Below are 20911 nucleotides of genomic sequence, written 5' to 3' on the forward strand. Positions count from 1 at the left end.
CAGAGGACCAAACATGAAAAAATGCCAGTTAAAAATTAGAGCTATTGTGAGAGGCAGTCAAAAGCAAGTTCTGAACACTGTGCTATAACCTTGAATACAAAGTAATTACTGTGATCTTCCCAACTGTTTTTTTCTTTGCCTCCATCAAGCTTCAAAACATATTTCAAATAAAAAGATAATCACAGAGCACAGAATATTTGTAATTATAATTTAATAAATTGAAAGAGTATGCTATAATTTTATCTTTGTTTACATTTTTGCTGTTGGGACTCGCTATTCTACCTATGTGTTCCAGGTAGACTATTATTTACATTGCTCTTAGAAGGAGAATTCAAATACACACTCTCCTTGTCTCTCCCCAGAATTACACAAAATAATCTCCTGCAGGCACTAAGACACCTCTGACTGCGTCACTTAGAACCTTCAGGCCTACAAAATCAGAAAATTAGTAGCACAAAAAAAGATTAAATGTCAAAATACAGTTAATTATTATAGCTTCACACTAAGGAAAATATTTAGGGTTCCTTTAAAGACCTTAAGTTCCTTTAAACGCAAACTACTATGAGGAAGCAAGACACAGAGAAGTGCAAAAGCTCAAAAAAGCAGGAGGCTGTGCATTGCTGCCAACCTAGACAATGTAAGTTTCCTAGTAAAACACAAAACTTTACTAATGTGTATGGATGCTTTTATCCTGAAATGTTTCTGATGTTAACCAAATTATAAACCTGATAAACTTTGAGGAATATACCTACTGCAAGCATTCCAAAGAAGTCTAGAAATAACAAAAGACTTCACACAGCATTCTTAAAAACAAGCAGACTTCATTTAACAAGAGATAATATATGCAGAAACATGGATAACAAAGAGAAAGTCTTCAATCTTCTAAGAAAAGTATACATGCACTACATTGACCAATACATACTGCAGTCTGAGGAACAGGATTTTACTGTCAAGGGGAATTAATTCCTTGGCAGAGTTTTTGGCATTTGGCCATGGAGGAGAAGAACACACTAAATTAACAAAGCCTACTCATATGAGTCATTTTGTTTGTCTTGCATTATCTGTGAATGTCTTCCTTGAGTGCTCTTGAAAGAGTGGGTGGATTGGCATAGCAGAGAAGTCTTCATTTTGCAGGGAGGGGAACAGCAATACGCAGTTTCCAAGAATTGCAGATTATCTTGTGAAATAAAAAATTGACAATTCACATCCAGCATTTTACTGATAATCTTGTCAACAAAGAGATTTAACCTCATAAAACATCCCCCAAAAATGTACTCTTTCAGAAGCGTAAGATTCTGGATTTGAAAGAATATTTTCAAAAATTTTAAGAAGACACTGAATTTTTGTTACCTACAGATCTTCAGCACCAAGATGCATGAAGTTTTCCTATCAAAACTCTGAAGAATATTTCACAATCACTTTCAAATCATTAGTAAACTATTTAGTCACACTACTTGCTTCTTGCCCTTTCTAAAACTGCTATTGAGACAGAAGGTGCATTTCTTCATATACACAACTAAGTAAACAGCAGAACATTATGTGGGTCAGATAAAGCCTGTCCATTTCTACTACTCCCACTAAAATAATTAAATCAGGCACTGTTTTTTATGGACCTAGAATTATATTGTGGAACACATTTTGTGATCTGATGACTAATTGCACTATGAGGAAGAAAAAAAAAGATATTCACTGAGTAAGTTGTTCAGATTATTAGTCAAAGAGAAGAAGCAGCAGAACCCACTATAATACACATTCAGTGAAGACAAACAAACTAGTTAAACAGGCCCAATCTACCTGTTTGGTCTACACCATAAGAGGTATTATTGCATGACACCAACAACTCCTACAGATCTAAGATAAACGTTTCTTACCTGCTAAAGACAGCCATTCTAAAAATCTGTGCTTACAGAAATTAGACCACAATGGAAACCTGTCAAATTAATCTTAACAGTAGCTTCTTGTGGGTTGTGACCAATGGCTTTGTAGGTTTTTATAGCATACTGTCATGTCCCATATCTTACCATGAGCTCAATTAAAACAGTTGGACAGTGTTAACAGATCAAAGAGGAGGAACACATTTTCCTTCCCCCTCCACCCCCCCGCTTTGTTTGGACAGTAATGCACAAAACAGCTCAAAATAAAATTACACATGCATTGATACACAAAGTATTATCATCTGTTTGTTATTACTTATAATAAATGATGAATCGAAGGTAAGGAAATATGTGCAAGATCATTATCTTCAGTATATTCCAAACACACCAGAGTAACTTTAAGTCATCTTATTTTTTGTGGTATGACAGAACTTTGCTATACAAAAGAAAAAGGAAAGAGTGCTTTTAAGAATAGGAAAAAAACCCCAGGAATCCACAAGACTTATGAAAAAGCTCAACAAGTTTTCTATTTCATTGCCTTTTTTACTAAGACAAATGCTAAGTTCTCTAGTTCAGTTTTACTAATGATTTTGCCTCTTCTTGTACTTCTTAGCAAACTCAGTGGCACGTACTTTTTGCAGGGACTCTTAAGAAGCTGGAATGATGGACTGTAAACTATTGATCTGCAAGTTCAAGTGCCAAAATTAGTAAAACAAACATAATTAGTGTGTGCATCCATATTTGAAGTCCTATGATTGACGAAAAATGTTGTGGTTAATTTAAGATTACAGCTACTTGGAAGGCATGTTAAAGGCCAGACATGTCATAGGTAAATCAGTTACCAAGTCTACATATTTCAGTTTTCAATTTTGATTCTGTATTTCATTAGAAGCTCCAGTCAAGTTAGCTGTTTGGAATGACATGGCACAGAAAAGCAATAATGCTTCAAATAATTCTTATGATAGATTTTCTAGTACTTGTGTTTCCCTCTGGCAGAGTAAGAAAACGTGCCAGCATGAATAAGAAATGTAGCAAAGTGCAGATTAAGAATGGTAGGCATACGAGACCTTGCATACCATCATACTACATCTCTCTACTGTTAATTCCTCAGGCACTGTGGAACATTAGGTTAAATGATCAATGCAACACAGTCTGCCTGCCTTTCACAAAGAAAAAGCCACCTTATGCAGGTACCACAAGGTAAAGTACAGGCACAGAGAGAGCTATCAGCATGCATCAAAGCCTCCTGTTTGCTATGTTTAGGCAGAAGAACCTCCAATACAAAGTACACAAAAATCCAAACAAAAAAGTGAATTTATGAATGTAAGTGGAGGTTTAAAAATTGCCTTATAACTTGTGAAAATGGCACAGCAACTGGATGTTGTATGCTGAGTGTCACTACCATGTTCAATACATATTGGCTTCTAGAAATGGAATTAGTTAACTATCAACTTTCTTCATTAAAATATTTCAGAAGAAAGACCATCTCTCTCCCCAATAAAAAAAAAAATTGTGGGATAATTCCTCACTGCAACATAAAGTTTTAAGAAAGTAACTTCACAGTTTATACATAAATGACATTTCCTTTTTTTCTACTAGCTGCAACAGTACCAGCTTAAAACCACTTTGCTATAGCACAATTCATGTAGGTAACCCTATGTATTTTAGATTTTTTTTAATGATAAAGCAAGCAATGATGAATTTCTAAGTAATAATTAGCATATAGAAGCTTCAAATAAAAAGCTTCATAACTGACAAATTAGTTGCTAATAAAGGTTCCTCTGAACTACCAGAGAGCACCAGATAGATATTTACTGAAAGCCATTAAATTAAAACAGATATTACAAAGAACAAATAAAAATTGAATTTATCCATTCTTATCTAAATAAAACACAGAATTTAGCTACATACAGTTCCAGAGAGTACATCATGAGGGCAGCAGTTGAGAAGGTGGCTCTTGCACACTCTGTCATCACTGAATTTGATTCGCTGACGGGTCGTGTCACCTGCAATATAGAAATCAACACACTCCAGGTTAGAAATCTCAGGAAGCCAGACATGTTCTGCAGGTTACATGCAAAGCGTTAACACTGCCCTGTCAATAGTGAAGGCCAATGGAAACTAAAACTTAAACCACTGTATGCTTCTTTGCCAAATAACACCCAAAACACAAATTGATGTCTTAATGCTCTGTATTGCTATTTTAAAATCATCTCACACTTCTTCAAATATGCAGCATGAAAAGTGCTTGAAACCAGAAAGACTGCATTAGCTTAAAAACACTTGCTACAACAGCATTTGTTAAATGAGCTATATAACATTCTATTCAGATTTTGCATGAAATAGTGATGTACTTATATGCAGGAATTAGCATATAAAAGCAGCATCATAAACACAAAATGATACACATTGAGTCTTCACCAAATCCCACCTGATACTCATTTTATGATTTTGCTCTTGGATGCAATGCACCCTTCTCACTTCTGATGGGAGAAGCAAAAAGACTTGGCAGAAGAATGACATTAAATGCTTACAAACCTGAAAAAGAAGTCTGTCAAACATATGGACACAGCCTATATGCAAAATTATTTTACAGATGTTTGCACATCTCCATGTCATAAGCCATTTTTTTTCCTACATGCTGTTTGTTAGACTGGGAACATCTTAATTAAGTCTTCATTGTGGCAGGTTGTAGTTCCTGCATCAGCAGAAGCATCAACCTGCCTGAGCACTGAGGTCCAATTGCAAGTTTAAATAACCCCATCTTAGAGTAAGACCTAAAGTCTTCAGAAGAAAGTAACCAGCTTCTATTTTGGGGATGAGGGTGGGAATGTATTTTCCTTCATGTCAAAACATAATTGTGACTATTTGAGATTTGGAAGAGAGATCACTGCTATGGCTCTCTTGTTCTTAAGGCACAGGCATGATATAACACCTTCATCTCTCTCAGGATGTATCTATTTATTAAGTTTTTTGAACGTAAGTTGTTAAAAGTTGCTAACCATTGAAAACCTACTGGTGAACTACTGAAGCAAGGAGGGCTGCTAGGGGCAAAACAAGACATGCAATGAGCTCAGATAGCAGCCTCTTCAATTTCATCAAGTATTTTACAGAGCATAGATACATTTTGCAGTTATTAAAGTTGTTTTTTTTTATGGCTTCATGATCTGAAACACTGAGAATTTTGAATTTATCGCACAATTCAGGAAGCCAGATCAGTAACTGAGGTAAACAGAACAAAAGGGAATAACCCCGCCATATCTTATTAGTTAAGCCTTTCTTATCATTCTGTAATCAGATTTTTAAATATCAGTTTTATGCACAGCATACTAATACATAACATTCTCAGATGGGTCAAAATTCAGATTATTAAGCAAACAAAAGCTTCCAAAAACACTGCATGTCTAATTTGCCTGTGGGATACAACAGCTGAAATCTGTAACCCACAGGCTAAAGACAACTTCGAAGCAGTTCAACAATAGGTTTTCTAGACGGCAACCTTACTGCTTAGTTATACTTACACTAAAAGATTTAGAACAATCCCTTTCTAATCATGCCTGCTACTGCAGAAAAGAGTTTGGAGTTTTCCTTTTCTTGTTTTTGCTTTTTAGGAGGTGGATCCATATTTTTTTTAAAACACAAACTGCGTTTGTTCCACATTCATTAACACATCTGAAAAGTCATTGATAACTCACGGCTCGGCGAATGCGGGGCCTTTCTGACACTCCCTTGCAGATTGATGTAGGCAGGCAAAGATACATTGAACCTTTATAAATAAAACAAGGGGCCAGATTGTTCAGTTTGTATAGAATAATAGACTCTGCCAGCAATTTTAACACAGCATCTAGAAATACACTTTGACTGTAAAGATTCTTCTATATAAAGACACATGAACAAAATAAAGTATTTTTAAAAATACAGCCGATGGCCTAGTAGCACTAACCAATCAGGAGTCAAGACCAGAAAATTGCTGAAAGACTCATGGTTCCTCAGATAAAGTCAGCAAGTAGTATTTTCACAGACATTACTTCAACATCTAGATGTAGTTTTTTCCATACCTCTACAACTAGGAACTGATGCTACAGCTGCAATACAGTCAATAGAGTCTTTTTTTCATTTAAGTGGCTAGCATGGTAATCACAATTACCAAACTGAGATAAGACAACATAGGAAAAAGAAACACAGAAGTAGCAGAAACTGATCAATGACAGCCTCAAGAACAGTTCCACATTTACATTTTGAATGTTTATTCTGTCTGCACTGTGCCTGTGGTCTACTACTCAGAGACTTTCAGAAAGCCTCCCACACACAGAACATCCAGGCATTTACCTTTTCCTTCTTATGAAAATAATTTCATACATTTGCATTTATTTTAAATCTGTGCTGTTCCAGAAGGAAAGGTTTATCAAAAAGAAAAGGCGTCATACGCTGTTCTAACAATCACTGAATTTTGTGTCCCCCTGGCAGCTCATCCCAGAGTCTGATAGCCTCTGAAAAAAATGCATTTATTTCCACATGATTTCTGTGAGCTCCAATACCACTAAATAGTGCAGACCTGTTGGCAAAGACAAAAAATGCATTCTGCTGCTGACCTACAAATGAATCATCTTGAGTAGGTGATGACCTAGGGTCTACATAGGCTGCTTGGGGGAATGGAAATCCACTATACATCTGCCATTCAACCTATAGCAAGAGACTTTCGCAGATGCCTTCTAATATTTAAAACATCAATAGGTATGTTCTTAAGCCAAGGACTTCAGTGGTATGTCAGAAAACCAAGACACTACTTCTCTTTGTCAAACTGTACTTAGGCTGATATATTCTTTGTATGGTCAAAGAACTGAGCAAATACTAAGCAATGCTTGTGGGTATTTTTTAAAAGTCTTCATATATTCTTTAAGAAGAAAATCTAGGTACCAAGTAGCTGCAGTCATCTAAATTTTAGAAGTATCCTTAAATGTTTATAAAGGGGATATTATAATTGATACTTCAGAACTTAATACAAGTTCTATTTTAATAGGTAAATAATTAAATTAGTTCAGAATATCAACTTACTTAATCGTGCCTCTGAAGAACAGCAGAGTATTCAACTATTTGATCTTTAGGACTCATGTTCATTAAAGAAATCAAGGTAATTTACCAAAGCATTACAGGAGTCAACATGTACTACTATGAGCCATCCCTGTGTTTCTAATTAGATTTTTTCCATTTGGAAAAAAAAAAAAGAAAAAAGAAAAAAGAAAAAAGAATTGCATTTATATGGAGATACAGAAAAAAGAAATAACATTTTCCCCAAGAAGCAGTACTTTTAATTTTACTTAAAGTACCTGGCCCAAACCACATTTCTCCAAGAGATCACTTTCCAGATAATGGAGAACTTTGAAATCCAGAGGTTAAGATTATAATGTGCATTTAGACTACACAATTCACTTTGAATTCCCAAGTCTAACTTATTAACAAGCCTCCACAATGCCATTCCTGTTAACTGTATTTTAGGCACAAACCAGCAGAATGAACACTTATGTATCAACAATGCTTAGCATTATAACATACTTAGAACAATAATTCATTTGATCCAGCATCTTACTGTTCTGATGTATCATAATATACTAACAAACGAGTTAACTTTCCACTCAAATTTTTGAAGCATGAGTCCAAACATGTCAGCAAGGGCCTCTGAAAGCTTTAGCTACTAACTGGATGGAATATCAGGTTAAAAACTGTGTATCAAATTTCATCAGCAAAGCACGCCCTGTGTAACAAGTATTCAGCATCATTATTTAATTGAGGCTTCTGCAGTCACAGAAGGTCCTGTTCCTGCTACACAATGAATGGGCAGCTGATTCTGATGTTAGAATCACAGAACATATCGGGTTGGAAGGGACCTATAAAGGTCATCTAGTCCAACACCCCCTACAATAAGCAGGGACACCTCCAACTAGAACAGATTCCTCAGAGCCCGATCAACCCTGACCTTGAATGTCTCCAGAGATGGGGCCTCCACCACCTCTCTAGGCAACCTGTTCCAGAGACCCACCACCCTCATATTTTTTCCGTATTTTGTCTAACCTAAATCTACCCTTCTCTAGCTTAAAACCATTACCCCTAGTCCTATCATTACATGTCCTTGTGAACAGGTCCTCAGCCTTCTTACACGCTCCTTTCAGGTATTGGAAGGTGGCTACAAGGTCTCCTCGGAGTCTTCTCTTCTTCAGGCTGAACAATCCCAACTTCCGCAGTCTGTTTTCATAAGAGAGGTGCTCCAGCCCTCTGATCATTTTTGTTGCCCTCCTCTGGACATGCTCCAACAGGTCCATATCCTTCTAGTGTTGGGGGCTCCAGAGCTGGATGCAGCACTCCAGGTGAGGTCTCACCAAGGCAGAGTAGAGGGGCAGAATCACCTGTCAATCAGGTGACTACACTTCTTTCGATGCAGCCCAGGATGTGGTTGACCCTCTGGGCTGCAACTGCACATTGGTGGCTCATGTCCAGCTTTCCATCCACTAGTACCCCCAGGTCTTTTTCCACAGGGCTGCTCTCTAACATGTCTTCCCCCAGCCTGTATTGGTATCTCTGGTTGCCCCGACCCAGGTGCAGGACCCTGCACGTGGCATTGTTGAACCTCATTAAGCTAATCTGGGCCCACTTCTCCAGCTTGTCTCCAGATGGCATCCTGTCCCTCTGGCATATCGACTGTACAACCCAGCTTGGTGCCATTGGCAAATTTGCTGAGGGTGCTCTCAATGCCACTGTCAATATTATTAATAAAGATAATAAACAACACTGGTCCCAGTGCAGACCCCTGAGGGATACCATTTATCACCATTTTCCATCTGGACATTGAAAAATTGACCACTACCCTCTGGATACCACCATACAGCCAATTCCTTATCCACTTAACAGTCCACCCATTGAACCTGTATCTCTCCCAACTTAAGAGAGAAGGATGTTGTGGGGGATTGTGTCAAAGACCTTGCAGAAGTCCAGATAGATGACACCTGTATATTCTTGTCACTAACACTGTATGCATTTTACCATAACACCTTTAGAATAATACATTTCTAAGCAGGATTGCTTCTGCTTTACGCTGTGACTGAATTAATATTTGTGAGTGCAAAACAGAATTAAACCATTTCTTAGCTAACGCATTAAAGTGGAACAAATACAGGAACTATTTTCTATGCAATATGAATATGCCCATTTGCTTCTTCACAAATGCCATTTCATGACGTTCTAAACCCAGATCTGAAAAATCCCTCAGGTCCTTCACTTCTTCCCCTAATTTTTAAGGGATAAAATACCAGAACTTTATAAGGAAGCCAGCAGATACAGACAATTCACTAAACATGATCATTGCTCTTAAGGTGTTCTGAACACTCCTGATTGACAAAAAAATATTTTCAAAAAGTTTATGTGTTGCTGCTAATTTCAGATTTCTGAGCTGATTTCAGTTCAACATTTTGGGTAGTTCTGCAGAAATCTGTGTATACAAGATACTTTATTCTGCCTTTACTTTGCTGCTAATCCATATTTGAAAGAAGAGGTCTCAGAGGAGGCTCTTGGGTCTCTCATCTGGTTCTCAGCCTGAAGGTACCCAAATGGCTGACAGTCCTCCAGTCATGGACATCAACAAATTGAAACTAACTTCAAGAACACATACTAACATCCACCTAAAAGTGCAAAGCAACATGGAAAACAAAATCTATGTACCCTGAAAATAGCAAACTCAACCCACCATCAACCTTAAAATATATAGAGAACTCTCCAAAAATCCCATATGGAAACAAACAAAAAAAAACCTGGTTACAAGTTCTAGATTACATTACACCTCTGTTACTACATAAAGGATGTCACCAAAAGCAAGATACCACAGGGGTGTGTCACTTCAACTCCCAAACAACAAGTATACAAAAGTCTGGCATTAGTAACCACTATGAAGGATAACTGAAGTGGCTAGTGTAAAAAAACAAAAACTAATTAAGAAATGAAGAGAATACCCTAAACCCACGGTATTTTAAATTTCAATGCCAGAAGATAAACTAGAACAAGAAAAGTGCATTACTAGTAACAGCTAAAGAATCCAGTTAAAGACTCCAAAGACAGCAGTTCAGCTCAAAAACCTAGCAAGTGAAGTAACAGAGGTGCTGATTAGAACTTTGCACATAAGGGTTCTGTATTTTTAAAAGCTCCAAAGATTTTTCTTCTAGTCACAAAGCACAGTATTACTTAGGATGCCTGGGAGAATATTTTCATTACCACATGTAAGTCTCAGAAGCATGCACAAATGTACTGGTCACGTAAGAATCTAATTAACTTTGCTAGTTTTTTCATATTTCTAAACTATAAACTAAAGTTGATGTCGTACAATTATTTAAAAATAATTACAACATTAAAACCAAAGCCACCACCACATTTCTTTGCAACAGTCAAGTCTTGGCAGTTTCAAGGTATTGTGTTGTTCCAGGGCCATTTGGATTGCTCTGTGCCTGCAGAACTAATTATCCTGCTCCACCTTCTGCTTCTAATCGATTCCTCACACTGACTCTAGCACTCACACGGCAACGACAGAGCAGGTTCACTGACCTGGCAGAAAACGAACTGGTTGAGCAAGATAAACTGATTTAAGATAAAACAGGATCTTTACAATCAGGCCTTTTAAAGAAAATTTGGCAATCTTTGTTCATTTCAGCTATATTCTGGGAAAACAAAAACCAAACCAAACCAACAAAAAAACCACCAAAACAAAACAACAAAAAACCAAACACAAAACAACAAAAAAACCCCACAAAAAAACCCAAACCAAACCTGGGGTACTAACAGCGACTGTTAGCATTTCGCTCAATTTGCAAGTGACTTGATTTTCCTATTTGTAAGGATCACTCTTGTTTTCTAGAGAATAGGGATGGAAAAAAGGGGGTTTACCTAAGCATGCTATTAAAAATGTTTAAACAATTTTATAGTTGAAAAATAGGATTTAAAAAAAAACATAAAATCACACTTTTTAATCAGCTTACTCGTAACACTTCTGTGTGACAAGTCCCCCCAGCTCTGGTCATTGCAAAAAAATTGAACTAACCTTTTAACTACCAACATACATAATAAAAAGTCTTTTAGTTTAAGCACTAGTAGTAAAAAAACAATATGGAGAAAAAATCCATAAGTAAATATGGAATATTAGCACTGGGGCTTCAGCACTCCTTATTTCTTAATATGTGGAAAACCCATGCTATGTGTTCAGTGGTTTGTATTTAAGCCTATCTATTTAAGTATGTCAGGTTATCAGTACTCGGAATTACATACTTTAGAGAAGATTTTTTTGAACTTGCAGTCATGACTATATTAAATTAGTTCAGCTTTTTACTAACACCAAAATCTAAGACACTTTTTAAATTACTTTTTTTTTTTTTGCGTGGTCAATCCAGTTTTCCACTTCTTGTGAGAAAAACACACAAGAGAAGTTTAAGTTAAGTATATTTAAGGTACTTAAAGAAACCACTTATTTTAACATAATGTGCTTTTCCAGGTGTGTAACTGAACCTTACTTGCCATTTACAGAATGATTTCATTGTACTACCATTAACAATACAACTGCTTTTTAGATATCCCAGACAAATTATAAGAACTCACTAGAAACTCCTGAAGAGCATCTGCCAAGTCCCTCCTGCTTCACAACTCCTGTCAGGTGTCTGTCACATGAACACAGGCAAGCAAGGAGGCAGCAGGGCAGGGGCCAGGCAGCTGGCAAGAGGCTGCCTGAACATCACCCCCTGGCAGGCACCAGGCGGCATTTCACCACATGTGGAGCCATGCCGTGTGACTACAAGTGCAGCCAGCGCACCGCCAAGACTTGGACTAGGGAGGAAGCAGGTTGCCAAAGCGAGTCTCAGAGCTCTCAGTTCTCCTGCTCTCAAGCACTGGGTCCCTGTGGGAAAGGGTACAGTAAGGGGCAGGCCTGGAGCCCCATATCCAGTTCCAGATGATCATACCCTGGGCAACTCTTTGAAATAGGAAGTGTTCTTACCAATGCAGCTTATTTTTCCTACTCCTACAGCAGTATTACGGCTTAGTGCATAATTTTCCCAATGAATTTAATTCAATCAATACAGAAGTGTGCTTTCTAGGTGTTCTCAGGGCTCAACAGCTCATCTTTTCATAACTACCTCCCTTTGAGCCACTTGGTTCTGGCCTCAGGGACATCAGGTATAATGAGTGTTGCACAAACTTCCACGAATCAGAGCCTACAGCTCATCTCCTAAAGCTATGTTTAAGCATCTCATTGGGGAATTTTCAAAACCAAGTTCAGAGCACGTTCCTGTTCTTACAAATGATAGTGTAAGCTCAAAAAAAGTAGTACAGACTACGTATTTAGGCACCACCATGGGCTTTGAATTTACTGCCAAGTTTGTTCTATTCCTACTGAAAGATCAAATGTTTGATCTGTCTTTTCTAATATACAGAGGAATTTTAAACTTGCACATTCTAGGCTCCTCAAAAAAACAAACAAAAAAACACCCTCAAAAACCAAAAACCCAAACCATCCAAACAAAAAAACCTTGAACTGTGTAAAGTATAAAATACTGTTAATTAGAACACTAAAAAGCACTTCAGTAACTTTGAACATAAAACCACAAACATCACCCAAGAAAGATTTTTGAAAAGCATTTTAAACTCTATTATAGTGTTACCACATCAAGCAGAATCAAAGGCAATGAGGACAAGTGGTGACACAAGAGCTATGATCTACCAAGAAAAAACCTGCCACATTCAAATGAAAAGCTGCAATTTGTATATTACTAGAAATTGAATATTTGTCAAAGGTGATATGAACATAAAAAAAACAAATTACCCCCAACCCCACTACTCTCAAAGGCTAACAATATTTCAATGACCTTGAGTCTGGCCTTGAATTTAGTAAATACCAGCTCTGCAGAGAAGGATGTTTTTCAAACCCTGATCACAGCTCACTTCAAATAATGCTCTGCTGTGCTTTTTACTTAAAAACAAACAAACAAAATGGTGTTACACTGAGATTCTCAGTTCCCCACTTAATCCAATAATGGAAGCCAGTTTTGCAAGCAGTCTTTTCTCCTTATCCTTCCCCATCCTGTCAATTTAATTTAAATGCTTCTTCTCTAGCCAGTTAAGTTTCTAAACAGTTCAGCACAGGCAGTTTGGGAATTACTGTGTGGGTAGGAGGGGGGAATGCAAGTATCAATAAAATAACTGCTTCCTCCCAAAGCTAAAGGAAATCTAGTCTGAAAATACTTTTCCTGGTTTAACCTTAAGTCACTTTGCATTTTTAAATGAATGTCACAGATAAATCATACTCTTCTCTCACCACTCAATAGAAAGTACACTCATAATTGAAACAGCTCCCCCTCTTTAAACTGTCTATGTAGTCTTCGGTAGCCCCGAGACAACGATCTAGGTACCAACATTGGAACGACCTGAATTTCATGAGCACAGAATGACTTTGGCAGGCACTGAGACACACACAGCCACTGAAGGAAGTACTAAAAAGTCTTTTAGGCCAAGACGAAAACGCCTCAAATCAGATCCTGCATGGTGACTACTCTGCAGAACAATAATTTTCCAATGAGATAATGGTGCCCTTTTTAAAAATAACTATAAGCACTTAAAAGACAGCATTCATAATATACTGGGTAAGTGAAAATTTATGACATTTATTTAAAATTCCAGATTATGCTACAAAAAAGCTGTCAGATCACATTATCCCAGTACCAACAGATGACCATCACATACAAGGCACATCCCAGGTCATACATCCTACTAGGAAAACAAGTAACCATTCATTCAGTACAAAGCTTCAACAAACATGTAACACACCCACAAGAGGGAGTACAACATGCAGAACATTCAAATAATCTCTAATTGCAGTCTACCCTCGGGTGCTGTATTCTTGTGTTTATAAATAAAATACTACACTGCAGAACAGGAACTGCTCTTTTTAGCAGCCCCCAAACTATCGAAATTTAAGGGCGCCTGCCAGTTCAAACCTTCACACTGGTCAGCGTGCACCCTAACGAAAATTCTGAAAAGCTTTACGGTAATAATTCTTCAATTCACTGTGTGACCGTAGAGCGATCTGAAACCTGACTGTACATCTAGTACCACCCTCTCGGGATTACTGCCTCTGGATGTTGAGCTTTTAGTTAGCCGCTTGGGGCTTGTTTGTTTTCAAACGAGTGCGTGCACTTGGGTTAAGTACATTCGCGTTTTCAGCGAGCAACAGCAATACCCACCTGCTGACTGAAATGATGGTTTGGGTCAGACTTCAGACAAAACTGTAACACACACACAAGAAAAACTCCTCCTCTACTAAACCGACTGCCGGTTTGGTCGGAGCGTTTCATTTGTTTCCCCCCCCACGCACCTAGCGCACCGCTGTCTCTCTCAGCGCTCAGCCGCGCGGGAAGGCCCCGCGGGCGCGCCCGCAGCAGCGCGGTTCCCCTGCAAGGCCCGGGCACCGCCGAGGAGCGGATCTGAAACCGCAGCCGGGCCTTCCGCTGCCCGGACAACGGCTGGCGCTGGCAGCTCGGCGGGGCAAGGCGGGGCAAGGCGGCGCCCCGCTCCTCCGAGCTCCGGGGGGCGGCGGCGCCAAGGCCCCCGCCCCGCCGCCGACCTACGGCCTCGGCAGGCCCCGCCCTGCCGGCAGGGGTGGGCGAGCGGGCCCCGGGCCTGCCAATCACGGTGAACGAACGGCCGGCCTGCCCGGTACCGCCGTGACCTCAGGGGCTCCAGCGACTCCGCCCTCTCCTCCCCTCCCCCGCCCCGGCCGGGGGGCACTTACCGTCCCGGGACGTGCCCATGAGCTGGTCCAGCATGGCGCGCATCTGGGCTTGCGCCGACATCTTGAGCGCGCAGGGTGCCGGCCCGGCCCGGCCGAGTCACGCCGACAGCGGCCTGCAAGGCCCGAGGCGCAGCGCTCGGCCCTGCCCCTCGCGTCACTGGCGGGCCCGGGCGGAGCCGCTCCCCCGGCGCCGCGGAGGGGGCAAGCGGGCGCTGCCTCTGCCTCGCGCTCCCGGTGGAAGGCGGGGCGGGAAGCCTGCCGCGCGCGGGGCTCGGTGCCGCCGCCCCTCCCGCCCCTCCCCCCGCCGCTCACTCCCGCTTCCTCTCACGCCTGCCACGCGCGCGCGCCAGCGGTAACGGAAACCCGCGCGCACGCGCCCTGGGCCCCTGCGTCCGCTCCGCGACGTCAGCGCGGCCGGGCCCTGGCGCCCGCTGATTGGCCAGGACCCGCGGCGTCCGGCCGGGGACGCAGCGCGCGGCCCGGCCCCTGATTGGGCTGCCGAGCCGCTCGCCGCCCCGGGCCCCTGGGGCGCGCTGATTGGCCGGCCGGCCCCGCGGAGCCCGTGACGTCACAGGCCTGGCGTCAGCGGCGGCGCGGCCTGGTCCGCTGGGAGCGGCCTCGGGGGGGGGGGGGGGGGAGGGCGGAGCGGCCTGGGGAGACCGGGGGGGGCCCGGGAGCTGGAGCCGGGCGGTGTCCGGGCCTGTCCCGGGCTCCCTCCTCCCTGAGGGAAAACCCGACCGTAACAGCTTCGCGAGGGCTGGTCCCGGTGTGCCCAAGCACGTGGCCGAGCTGATGGGACGCGGAGCGGGAGGAGGGAGCTGCGCGACGGGCGCCTCCTGCGGCCCAGCGGCGGGGGCCCGGGCAGGCGCCCCTGCGCGTCGCTGGTCGCCCAGGCAGCGAGCGCGGCGAGCTGTGACACGCGTGGGTGCGCCAGTGCGGCTGGGCTAGGTTGGAGCAGGGCGAGTGGGTACGTACACCGGGGCTAGTGCTGACGGAAGGCGCTTCTTAAAAGTAGCTCCGGTACTGAACTGACGTTTTTAAATGGCTCTGTTTTACCCCAGGCTGCCAAGTGCTGTTCTGGTTGCCCTGGTGAGAAAAGCTGCTGCAGTACCCACTTGGTAGAGAACCTTCCTCCAAACTGAAGGTATCGTTACGTGTGGCAGCTAATTCTGCTTACAGAGCACCGAGGCCCAGTCTCGGGGGAAAAAGCAAACACACAACAAACAAAAACCAACCAAATATTTCCCAGTGGAAAAGGACCTGAGGGTATTGGTCGACAGCTGGCTGAATGTGAGCCAGCGGTGTGCCCAGGTGACCAAGAAGGCCACAGCATCCTGGCCTGTAGTGTGGCCAGCAGGAGCAGGGCAGCGATTGTCCCCCTGTACTCCTGCACCCTGCATGGGTGAGGCCACACCTCCAGTGCTTTGTGCAGTTCTGGGCTCCTCACTGCAAGGACACTGAGGTGCTGGAGCGAGTCCAGAGAAGAACAATGAAGCTGGTAAAGGATCTGGAGTACAAGTCTCACCTAGGAGGAGCGGCTGAGGGAGCTGGGGTTGTTTAGCCTGGAGAAAAGGAGGCCGAGGGGGGAGACCTTATCAGTCTCTACAACTGACTACCCGAAAGGAGGTTGTAAGGAGGTGGGAGTGGGTCTCTGCTTTCAAGTAACACGTGATGGGAAAAGACAAATGGGCTCAAGTTGTACCACTGGAGGTTTATATTGGATATTAGGAAAAATTTCTTCACCGAAAGGGTTGTCAGGCACTGCAATAGGCTGCCCAGGGAAGTGGTTGAGTCATCAACCCTGGAGGTGTTTAACAGAAATGTAGATGTGGTGCTTAGGAATATGGTTTGCTGGTGGACTCTGCAGTGCTGCGTTAACGGCTGGACTTGGATGATCTTAAAGATGTTTTTTCCAACCAAAACTATTCCATGGTGGTCACAATTTCTGTCCATCCTAACGCCTGCATTTTGTGACTCTCTTCCTTAACCGTGGTGTTGCCATCTAGTGCCGAAAAGCCGTCAGTGACCGTCACCAGGATCAGCTCTGGCTGTCCACAACCAGGGCCGTGTTAAACTTCTGAGATTAGCTTAATATAAAAGAGAACATGAAAAGTAATTGAGAAAAGCCAGCAACCTCCCCCAAATATCTGGATTTCACAAGGACTTGCAGAGATGTTGCATTCGGGCAGGAGCAATTTGTAATAAGGAAAAGATTCCCTACCCAGTGCTCCTCAGACACTCAGAACACGTCCTGGCTGTGATTTAACATATACATTTACTTCTGTTAGTCATTACATTACTTTGGATTAAAGGCAAAGTAACTGGAGAGATACAGATACTGGTTAATTTTTTTATCTTTAGTACCTTAGTTTGTTTAGGTGAAATGGATAAATTCTATTATTTGTACCTACACCATACAACCTTTAGCTTTAGGTACTTTTCAAATGGCAAAGATTGCCTTTTCCATCTATTTCTGGCTGAATTTCAGTTTCTTCCAGAACTTGTTTCTCTCAGTCATTTCTTTTTCTTCTGGAGCAATATAGAGACTGTGAGCAAACCTCTACTCCACCTGGAAAGTAAATTACAGAATGAGCAGCTGCACTACACTCAAAACAACAAATACATCACTGCCATTCTAAGGGTATAAGGTTCACCTAATGAGCTGCAAACAGGTTGGTACCTTCCCACCAGATATCAACAATTTTCCCAGAAAACACCAGTTTAACTACTGTGACTTTTCTAAGAATTGAAAACCAGATGTTTTTGTCTACAGAAATGTAAAAGTTGTCATTCACATCTCCTTGTATTTCCTAGGTAGCCGAGATCTCCCCAGTTTTAAGGATCTGTTGTGCCTGTTCACTATACTTGTGGAATTAAACTTTCTTCAATTTTAAATACGGGGGAAGGAGAACATATAATGATGTAATTCTATTTGCAGTGTTTTTTTTCTGACAGAATACTTTGTTTTCCCCAGTAGTAAAAATAAACAAGACCTCTTTTGTTAGCCTTGCTTACAGCTCCTCCCCCATGCAAACAAGTCGCACATTTTTAGGCATTGTAAATCATCCTTATCACAGATTTCTCAGGTATCTTGCACACAATCGAACCCTCTCCTGAGAGCAGAACAGCAACAATCCAAGCCAGTATTTATTTTCTTATAAAACGACACTTTGTGCTCCAGACTGCAAGACAAGCGAGAAAATGGCAGCCGGGTTTGTTTATCTAGTGTAACTGGCAGTCACCAGCTCACTTCTTTTCCTGAGAGTCACAGTATGTAAGAATAGCACGGGAAGCCCACAGGAGCAGAGTCAGCGGCTCCGAGACACTGAGAGACAACAGAATTCATTAAATAGTAGTATTCTCTGAATTTTTACACACACACACACAACGTGCCTGGAAAAAATCCCATCTTAAACCTAAGGCACATTCTCTCCCCTACAGATTCTGATGGAGGGGGGGAACCAACCGCCCTTGCAACCAGCTCGGGCAAGTTCAGCAGTGCATGTTGTTGCTTTCCCCGCCTCGCACGGCCGTTCCCCCAGCCTGGGGAGGGAGAGTCCCTGTTCCACCCCGCGTCCGTGCCGAGGGGAGGAGGGGGCTCTGGTGCGGGGACACCGGCAGGGACTCCCCGCTACGGCTCTTCCACACCGCAACTTACGACAAGCAAAACAACGCAGCCTGTGTCGCTCATTTTGGCGTGTTTATTCAAGAATAAATAGCGTGCGCAGCAGGACCGTCTCAGCCCTTTCCTCCCGGCTGCTGAGGCAGCCTGAAGCCCACCAGGCCGGCAACCTCCTCGGGGGAGCGCTCGCCCTTGCCGTGGTACTCCCGGTGGAGCGCGGCGTGCTCCCGGACGCTGCGCAGCAGGCAGAGGTAGGTGGCGGCCTGGAAGTGCAGCTCCTGCTGGGCCCGGCACAGCTTCTCGCTGGTCACCTGCGAGGGGAGGGAACAAGCCCCGCAGGTTTCACCCGGCCCCCCGGCCCGCGGCGGCCGCCGCCATCACCACCTCCTCGGGGGGGAGGAGGAGGCGGGAGGGTGGGAGAGGGCGAGCGGGGCCCCGCGCGTACCCGGTGGGCGCGGAAGGCGGCCAGGACGTGCTGGTAGGCCGGCATCTGGCGGTAGGGGCGGCCCGCCCGGCTGCCGGCGTGGCGGAGCTCCCGCAGCAGCCCGCGCAGGGTGCGCAGGGGCGAGCCCAGCGCCGCCATCTTCCGCCCGCCGAGCGAGCCCCGCGGGCTGCCCCCCCGGGCCCTCGGCGCGGGGCGGGGCGGCGGAGCTGCTCAGGCCGGCAGCAGAGCGGGCTGCCGAGCGGCGCCACCGCCTTCCCCTACACCCCGCCCCGCCGCCCCCCGCAGCCGGCGGGGTCAAGGGCCGAAGGTCGAGCGGCGAGGCGAGGCCCCTGCGCGCGTCCCGCCCCGCCCGCCCGCCCGGCGCGGGGGAAGATCCACCGGTGCGCGGCGTGAGGGCAGGTCCCGGAGCGGGATCAGCTGGAGGCAGCGGGAGGGCGGCCCCGCTGCGGGCCAGCCCGGCTGGGCCGTGGCCCCCAGCGCCGGTTTGTGTCTGAGGTCTGCGGTCCTCAAGCCATCGTTGGAGCCCACGAGGGAGGCTGAGGAGCCCCGGGAGACGCAGCCCCCGCTGCTCGAGGCCGGCGCTGGCGAAGCGTGGGCCCTGCGCGTGGCGGCAGCCCCGGGGATTGTTTTCAGGTGCCAAAAAAACCCAAAATTACAATAAAATATTACCCACCCCAGATGGGACTCGAACCCACAATCCCTGGCTTAGGAGGCCAATGCCTTATCCATTAGGCCACTGGGGCTGCCGCAGGAGCCTCCTCCCAGGGTAGGTTCTTTACTCTCGCTCCGCCCCGCGCCCTGGGCGCGCGGCCCGCCGGGAGCGCGAGGCGGGGCGGGGGAGCAGGCCCGGGCTGGGCGGGGGGGGTGTCGGTGCGAGGCTGTAACTGCGCCCCCCCCCCCCCCCCCCAACCCCCCACGGCCAGCCAAACATCTCTCCCAACTCACCCCCCAAGCCAAAACCAGTTAACACCCTCCCTCTCCCCCCACAATTAACAGCCCTCAACATCAACCCTTCAACTCCCAGCTCTTCCAGATCTTTTTTTTTTTGTGAAAAACCACAGAGGCGGGGCTAGTATGTACATTCCTCTTTATTCAATACAGCACAGACACATGACACAGAAAAAAGAAAAGTACACTCATGAAAAAAAGCCTGTCGCGGTCACGGACAGGGAACAGCTACGCCGAACCGAGTAAGGCTCCTCCTGCAGAACAGGGAGTTCTGCGGGCAAGGCTGGATCCCAGAGCAAAGTCTGCTGCCAAAAAAGTCTTTGCACTCCTTTCAGGACAACAGAAAATAAAAGGGCAAGTCCCTTGCGGAAGAGGTAGAGGTGACATCATCGGCAAGGTGAGCAGGAAACAAACCCTATTACTGTGTTTGGACCGAAGCGCTGGTAAAATGAGAAATGCTCTCCAGCTTTTCTTGCAGAGGGCCAAGAGTCCCGACCTCTGAAAACACCTCAGGGATAACAAACCTGAGTATCTGGAAGGAGTGAAAACATCAAGTAGTCACAGAGAAGAGAGTTAAAATTAGTCTCCCTGATAGGGCTCTGTGAGCCACAACTGGGAATGTGCAGCAGAACAAACCAGCTTCCCAACTAACAAGAGACTAACTGACCATTGAACTGACCAGAACAATATACACATTTGGAACTGGTGCAGGCTTTTGTGGCAGCAGCTTCTTCCTTTTCCTGCTTCAGTTCAGGATGGAAATCAAGCAGGCACCAGTTCCTCTGGCAAAGAGCCTTACACACTTTTACAAAATTAAAATACAAAAAAGGGAGACAGGTGTATTTACAAAATCCATGGCTGGTACAGTACATCATTTTTAAGACACACTAAATGCTACAATCTTTCAGGTCCTGAGATTATTACAAAAAAACCCAACAACTCAAAACTTGTGTTCAGGTCCAGTTTTATAAGGAGAGAGGAAAGAAATCACAAATTCAAAACACAGTATCCCTTGAAGTCATTGGAACACACCTCCCTAAAAATCCAAATGAAAGTGGTGCTAACCACCCAGCTGCAGCTGCATTTGGTTGTTCAGGCTTGTTGTCACAAGAGGGGAGCATTCCACAGGGGAGTTTCTCTGGAGAGCTCATCAGGCAAGCACTCGGCTGCTAGGATCCTCTCCTCGTCACTAAGCCCTATGAGTACTAAAA

At 44.2% G+C, this 20911-nt stretch overlaps 2 protein-coding genes, 2 long non-coding RNA genes and 1 other non-coding gene across 9 annotated transcripts in view; 1 reads left to right on the top strand and 4 right to left on the bottom strand.

The window, feature by feature from the left end:
- LUC7L2 (LUC7 like 2, pre-mRNA splicing factor) overlaps positions 1 to 15037 on the bottom strand; it is a 38629-nt gene extending 23592 nt beyond the window's left edge. The window contains exons 1-3 of one of the 5 annotated variants that reach the window (XM_051637102.1): positions 14686 to 14989; positions 5570 to 5640; positions 3786 to 3880 (exon numbers count right to left, since the gene is read on the bottom strand). Coding sequence is in view for 2 of the 5 variants with exons in the window: in XM_051637063.1 (XP_051493023.1) it covers positions 3786 to 3880; positions 5570 to 5640; positions 7996 to 7997 (168 nt within the window). In the remaining 3 variants the exon portion in view is untranslated. Of the gene's footprint in view, positions 1 to 3785; positions 3881 to 4305; positions 4477 to 5569; positions 5641 to 7995; positions 8013 to 14137; positions 14156 to 14685 lie in introns of those variants that run through there. The other 4 variants (XM_051637063.1, XM_051637072.1, XM_051637091.1 and 1 more) reach the window with 4 other exon arrangements.
- Positions 197 to 2555, bottom strand: LOC127392938 (uncharacterized). The gene is made up of 2 exons (XR_007891373.1): positions 2507 to 2555; positions 197 to 1177 (listed from the first exon to the last, which is right to left on the bottom strand). It is a non-coding gene; the product is annotated as an uncharacterized LOC127392938 (long non-coding RNA).
- Positions 15038 to 15335: 298 nt separating the features above from the next.
- On the top strand, positions 15336 to 17011 carry LOC127392933 (uncharacterized). Its single transcript, XR_007891372.1, has 2 exons — positions 15336 to 15652; positions 15747 to 17011. It is a non-coding gene; the product is annotated as an uncharacterized LOC127392933 (long non-coding RNA).
- A 1355-nt stretch (positions 17012 to 18366) lies between these two features.
- Positions 18367 to 19050, bottom strand: FMC1 (formation of mitochondrial complex V assembly factor 1 homolog). Its single transcript, XM_051637408.1, has 2 exons — positions 18753 to 19050; positions 18367 to 18618 (listed from the first exon to the last, which is right to left on the bottom strand). Exons 1-2 carry the CDS (start codon positions 18888 to 18890, stop codon positions 18424 to 18426), a joined length of 333 nt encoding a protein of 110 aa, XP_051493368.1. The 5' UTR covers positions 18891 to 19050; the 3' UTR covers positions 18367 to 18423.
- A 372-nt stretch (positions 19051 to 19422) lies between these two features.
- TRNAR-CCU (transfer RNA arginine (anticodon CCU)) lies at positions 19423 to 19495 on the bottom strand. Its single transcript has one exon. It is a non-coding gene; the product is annotated as a tRNA-Arg (tRNA).
- Positions 19496 to 20911: the final 1416 nt, after the last annotated feature.

Source organism: Apus apus, chromosome 1 (assembly GCF_020740795.1).
Source record: "Apus apus isolate bApuApu2 chromosome 1, bApuApu2.pri.cur, whole genome shotgun sequence".
Classification (NCBI taxonomy): domain Eukaryota; kingdom Metazoa; phylum Chordata; class Aves; order Apodiformes; family Apodidae; genus Apus; species Apus apus.